Source organism: Mizuhopecten yessoensis, unplaced genomic scaffold (genome assembly GCF_002113885.1).
Source record: "Mizuhopecten yessoensis strain PY_sf001 unplaced genomic scaffold, ASM211388v2 scaffold10697, whole genome shotgun sequence".
Taxonomy (NCBI): Eukaryota; Metazoa; Mollusca; class Bivalvia; order Pectinida; family Pectinidae; genus Mizuhopecten; species Mizuhopecten yessoensis.
Genome location: NW_018408676.1, coordinates 391,191 through 398,103, shown reverse-complemented (window position 1 = coordinate 398,103; position 6,913 = coordinate 391,191). Strand labels below are relative to the sequence as shown.

General features: G+C 40.9%; 1 protein-coding gene across 1 annotated transcript in view; it reads left to right on the top strand.

Annotated features, from left to right (window-relative positions):
* The window catches only part of LOC110461875 (equilibrative nucleoside transporter 3-like), a 123,472-nt gene extending 118,389 nt beyond the window's left edge, over positions 1–5,083 (top strand). Inside the window, exon 13 of the mRNA XM_021515594.1 lies at positions 2,609–5,083. Within this exon, the coding sequence (XP_021371269.1) occupies positions 2,609–2,720 (112 nt within the window). The 3' untranslated portion in view covers positions 2,721–5,083. The remainder of the gene's footprint in view (positions 1–2,608) is intronic.
* Positions 5,084–6,913: the final 1,830 nt, after the last annotated feature.

The following is a 6,913-nucleotide window of genomic DNA, read 5'->3' as shown; positions in this document are numbered from 1 at the left end:
GACTGATCCGACATTATTAAAATAACACGGCTTTATTAGTTTAGTTACGGACTTAAATATATCTTGTGGGTGGTAAGTACAGGTGTAATTCAATTGGGCACTAGTTGTTTGTTTGGTTTAAGTAGATTAACGTCCGCTTCACTACGAGTGGTTCGGTTATCCAGACGACTACTACTAGTTCCGTCCCGTGAAAGCGGCTGCATAGTTCGTTCGTTCGATCCGCCGCTATCGGCCAGGTATCAGTTTATCGGTCGATAGCGGCGAGGTATCTATTAAGCAGTTTATCGGCCGGTAGCGGCCGATAACCTCGCTCCGTTCGGGAAGGGACTGTACTAGCAGCGTTAGGCCCAATCGGTAACACCGGTCCTATCGGTAGGCATGCGTTCGCACCGGGTTCGTCCTGCGGTCGTATAGCGGCTCGACTTCGTTCGGGGAGCGTGCGTCCTGCGTTCGTGCCACAAAAAGTGGATACTTGGGCGTAATTCTAACTGTATCAACTATATTTAACTGGAGGCATCCTTAGGTGGTAGGGATTCAAAATTGTACAAATTGTGGGGTTGAGATCACAGGGGGCTGGCTGTAGGGCAGGGCCAGACATGCTTATTGGCTATTTTGCTTTAAGCGACTTCTTCACTGGAACAAAGAGATGGTTATCAACTATATTATGTTGGTTCAAAATTGAACAAATGGGGCCAAGGGGCAGGGCCAAAACGGGTTATTTGGCTATATTGCTTTAAGCGACTTCTTCTCTGGAACTAAGAGATGGATATCAACCATAATTGACTGGAAGCATCTCTAGGCGGTCGGGATTCAAAATTGTACAAATACTGGGGCTGAGAGGTGGGGCAACAAAGAGTGATTTGGCTATATTGCTTTAAGCAACTTTTTCTCTGGAACTATGCACTGGATATCAATCAGTTTTGGTTGGAAGCATTCATTAGAGGAGGGGATTAGTGTACAAATGGTGGGGCTGACCCCTTAAGTGTAATTTGGTTATATTGCTTTAAGCAACTTTTTCTCTGTAACTAAGAGATGGATATCAACAATGTTTGGTTAGAAGCATCCCTTGGATGACAGATTTCAAAAGTGTACACATGGTGAGGCTGAGTGGCGGGGCCAAAAAGGGTTACTGGTATTTTGCTGTATTGCTTTAAGCAACTTTTTCTTTGGAACTAAGAGATATATATAAATATCAACCATATTTGACTGGAAGCATACCTAAGTGGTGGGGATTTATACTTGAAGAAAAGGGGGCGGAGGGGTGGGGCCAAAAGGGGGCAATTTAGCTATATTGCTACAAACGACTATTTCTCTGGAACTAAGAGATGGTTATCAACCATATTTGGTTCGAAGCATCCCAAGTTGGTGGGGATTCAAAAGTGTACAAATGGTGGGTCAAAAAAGAGTGATTTGGCTGTATTGCTTTAAGTGACTTTTTCTCTGGAACTATGCACTGGATATCACCCATATTTGACTGGAAGCATCCCTAGGTGGTGGGGATTCTAAACTGTACAAATGGTGGGGCTGACCCCCCATGGGGCTGAGGGGCGGGGCCAGAAAGGGTTATTGGTATTTTGCTATTTTGCTTTAAGCGACTTTTTCTCTGGAACTAAGAGATCCATATCAACCATATTTGACTGGAAGCATCCCTAGGTGGTGGGGATTCAAAAGTGTAAAAATGGGGGTGGTGGTGGTGGTTTTGGGGGGGGGGGGGGGGGGGGGGTCAAAAAATGTTAATTTGGCTATATTGCTTTTAAAGACTTCTTCTCTGGAACTAAGAGATAGTTTTCCACAGTTAACTATATTTTGTTGGAAGCATCCCTAGGTGGTGGGGATTAACAAGTGTACAAATGGACAGGCTGATCCGTCGGGCTAAGGGGTGGGGCCAAAAAAAGTTCATTACTTTGAAATGGTTGAGATCCCCACCCAATAAACATATATAAACTTGCTGAGTATAAAGAGACGATTGCAGTAATGGTATAAGACTAGACCCTGTGGTCTAACCACAAACCTAGGGACCCAGTTTCTGAGTCATAACTTGGAAATAGTTGTGATATTCACCCATTACAATTGCTGGGAAAGAAAAATCTAATACAGATATGATACAAGGATTGGCCTTGGGGCCTGGCACTAGCCCTGGGATCTTATTTGGAGAATATTTTGCCATGATTGCTAAGATATGCAGGTGAGCGACACAGGCCCTCTGGGCATCTTGTTGACACAAGTCGTGATATGCCTGCCATTCTGGGAACTGTTCTAGTTTTTACCATTTTGCAGTTCAAAATGGCCACCCAGTCAACCATCCACCAGTCTTTTAGACAGGCAGTTTAACTTTGCTGGAAAAAAATAATTCTCACAGGCTACAAATGAATGAATGAACTTGAGTAGCCTTCAAGGACACGGAGGTCAAATGTATGAGCAACTTGAAAGAATAGCTTTTAGTTTTAAATTCAAAAACAGTGATAGAATTTGAGTGTCTTAAATACTGGCAATCTGTGGAAGTAGAAATTTCAAAGTTACAAAATTAATAAGTTTTGATATTACCTTTTACCAGTGTTCTATATTTTGTTGCCATGGAAACTAATTGATCACTACGATTTTTTTTCAGAAAAGTGATGATGGAGTATGCAGAGTTTGCTGGGGCAAGCATGTCCGTGTGTATCACTATAGGCCTGGCATCAGGTTCTCTCATCTCCTTGCTGCTAGTCAAAATGCTGTAGGACCATCACAGAACAGTCTCCTTGGCCACTGATTTGCAGAATGAACTGGCCAGATTATTCCAGTCTTCCTTGTGCCATTCGTCCGTGGTGCATTGTCCATCATTCTTTCTATCATCCCGTTTGTCCGTCCTTAAACAATTCTTGTTAGCCCTATTTCACTATTTTTAGGGTAAAAAAATTCACATGAAAGTTTCCCATGGACCCTTTGCGTATCAAATTTTGCGACTGTTTGGAAAACCAACATAGCTGACAGGTGGCCATCTTTAATTTGATAGTTAAAGATTGTTAGAACTTTTTCTGAGAAAGTGCTAGAGGGATCTTTCTCAAGTCATACATGAAGGGTTTCAATGGCTATAAGTTACACATATTGATTTTTTGATAGTTTAAAATTGTTAGTGTCATTTTTAGCTCAGTTGGTCAAAATGACTGGTGAGCTTAAGCCGTGGTGCATCGCCAGGCGTCCATCCATCTGTTGTCTGTCCGTCCATCAGGGTACATTAGGGGAAACTGAGGTGAATATTTAAAACCCTTCTTTTTCTGTACAATTGAAGGGCATTTTAACCAAATTTGGTCTAGAGTATCCTTAAGTTAAAGTCTAATATGAAATATTAGGCAGGTTTGCACAGCATAGAAGGGGGCTGCCTTTCATCTGCTTTCATCTCATTATAAGTAAACATCTGAGCAAATGTAGCATGTGGTCCATCAGTTCCCTATCAACATAAATATCAGTTCACAGGACCATCTGGGTGCTAGACGGTCTTATTACAAGACCTCTCCCCTTTTAGCAGGTCATGATTACCGGTCATAGAAAGGACATGCATCCAACCAATTAGTAATGCAGGGGTCAAGATTATTCTTATCTCAAGCTCAGCCAGTTGGGCATTCTGACCTCCCATAACACCACTGTCCTGACAGTAACACAGCAAACAAAGGGTCTCCTCCCCCTACCTAATTATTCTTATGTCAAGCTCAGCCAGCCAGGCATTCTGACCTCCCATAACACCACTGTCTTGACAGCAACACATTAAACAGAGGGTCTCATCTCCCTACCTAATTATTCTTATCTCAAGCTCAGCCAGCTGGGCATTCTGACCTCCCTTAACACCACTGTCTTGACAGCAACACAGCAAACAAAGGGTCTCCTCCCCCTACCTAATTTATTCTTATCTCAAGCCCAGCCAGCCAGGCATTCTGACCTCCCATAACACCACTGTCTTGACAGCAACACATTAAACAGAGGGTCTCATCTCCCTACCTAATTATTCTTATCTCAAGCTCAGCCAGCTGGGCATTCTGACCTTCCATAACCGCGCTGTCCTGACAGCAACACAGTAAACAGAGGGTCTCCCCTCTTTGCCTAATTTACATGTGCTATATTGGGTATTGGTTCCTTAATGATGAGGGAAAGAGTATGAGATCCAATCCTAGGACCTAGCGTGGTCACATGACAAGTGCTCTTTGTTCTAACAGTTCTAGCCAACTGCCCAGTTGTTTTCTGATGGTCAAGCTATACAGTCATACCATCCTCCACCCCCACCACCACCTTTATTATGTTTATTGGTTGCCTATCACTGTATCATACCTCCCTGGTTGACCCTCGGTCAACTGAAACAGCTTCACTCTTCACTATTTGGGCCTATGGCAGTAAACTGTCATCATGTAATAACATGGAACATGGATTATTAATGGTGCCAGTCTGCTGCTATACACCCCAAATCGGTCAATCCAACTCCAGAACCTAGGGTTAGCTGGACTGTATACATCAACTCTATATGGGCCAGGGTAAGACATAAAGTTGAACGCCAGGCCTAAGTGATGTGACTCCTAACTCTAGCCGACTTCCGGACATTTAAGCGACCAGGATAGGGGGAACATAGTAATAAATGTTTAAAATCCTTCTCTGCCAGTTCAATTTTGGGATTTCAAAATTATCTGGACCAGAGCTTTCTTGGGAAAAAGGAACTCAATTTTGTATAAATGGAGAGTGTGGCCCCCAGGGGGTGGGCTGAAGGGTGGGGCCCAGTAGGGAGGCCTGGTAATAAATGTTTGATGTATTAATTCTCCGTCAGTTTGAATTGAGGGATTTTAATCACGTTTGGTTCAGAGCATCCTTGGGCAAAGGGAATTCAATTTTATATAAAAGGAGAAAGTGGCCCTCAAGGGTTAAGGCAGAGGGGCAAGGACCTTATAGAGGGAACATACATAATGTAGTAAAAAATAAAAGTTTAATATCCTTCTCCCTCAGTTTGATTTGTGGGATTTTAAGCAAATTTTGTTTAGAGCATGCTTAGGTAGCCTTGTACAGTAGCGTACGGTGGCCATGGGTGATATTTTTGTACAATGAATAACTCCTGTAATATTACATGTATCAAAACTTTAAAAAAAAAAAAAAAAATCAGCTCTAAAATTGGCATATACATGATGAATTGGACTATGTGGACTTAAATTCACATTTAAAAAAAATAAAAAAATTGAATTTGGCTTGAGACTACATTTTTGGCCATTTACGAATCTGTGTCTACACAACAAAAGCTAGCTTTTCATGTAGTCTATTTTTGTACTCAGCACATGTGTAAATATTGTGAAAAGTCCAGTTTGACAACCTATGCTAAAACATGAGTTTCTGCAACCGAGTAGTTGATATTTAATGTTTTTTGCACTTTTTGGCCTTTTTTCGATGTGGTAACCATTGTTTTCTGGGGAAATCACATTTTGAAAGAAAAAAATATTTTTCTAAACAAAAAAAAACAAAAACTTGGGCAGAGGTACGGGGCCTCAATATGGAAAATTCATGTTAATGTTTAAAATCAATCCCACTTCATGGGGGCAGAAAGAAAGGCCCATTGAGGGAATGGTGTTGCTGACAGACAGAGCAAATGTTTAGAAATAGACTATATATATATATAGTTGCAATATTATTTTGAATTGGGATATTTTTCCATGGTTTCTTAATTATCCAGGTGAGCGATACAGGCCCTCTGTACTTGAGGGATCTTTATCAAATTGGACTTGAAGGTTCTCTATGGTCCCCAGATACGCATATTGTTTTTTTTGTACTGATTGGAAAACAAAGATGGCCAGCAGGCAGCCATCTTGAATTTGGTGAGTTAATTTTTTTTCGAAGGGCCAAGTGAGCTTATGCCATGGTGCAGCGTCCGTCGTCCGGCGTCAATATTTTACTTTAAACAACTTCTTCTTAACCCTTAGGCTGCTATATTGATTTCTATGTAAACGGACACCACTGCTGAATTAATTATTGAAATTTAAATTAATTTACTTGATTTTTCAAATGTGCATAACTTGGAAAATATTTGTTATATGTGAAAAAAAGTTATATGAAAATTGTTCGTTGTTGTCTCTAGTTTATATTAACGTTTTCAATTCTAAAGTTGCTTCAGTATTTACCTGTACAGGTGGTAATAAAGGTAAGAAAATGTGAAACTTTTAATTAATCGGATTTAAGCAAGAGGAAGATCATTTTAAAATTATTTTCGTCCGCAAATGTGATTGGCAAATGATAACAGAGATTATAAACTTCATTTTTGACATAAGACGCTGTATATTTACACGGAGATTCTCAGGTAAAAAGGTCAGGTATTTCGTCAAGAATTGCATGTGATTTGCTACAGGTTTCAGGTCGCCATTCAATAAATTTACTGTCACAGTCGGCATATAGATATATCTTAGCTACGGTCTAGTTTATGATTAAATCACCGATAAAAAGTTTGAAGAAATAAATCGGCTCAAAACGTATCAATGTCAATGTTCAATTCGGCCTCACCTGCAGACGACATGTGCGCCTCGGTCCGCCGATATTTTCCTGTTTGCGTAGAGCACAAAGCCGTTTACTGGAACGTTACATATTATGTAACACCGAAGTATTTCCACATCAACCATGCCAAACCCTTTAAAACCTTTATTATCATCGTAGGTGACGATGGAGAATAAATGTTCACCATCATATTCATCGCTTCAATCTACACGTCCGCCATTTTTATGATTTTTTTTTCAATTTGAAATTCTCTCGCACACCTTTGGTTATCAAAAGTAATGACAAAACAACCAATCAGAAGCCTTCTACTATACGCGTTCGGGTTTGGTATAGCAACAACCCGACTTCTCACTTCCTGGCTACCGATCAAAGCCTAAAGACCGAGAAACGACTATAGTCGTGCGTAGCACTAACGGCCCGG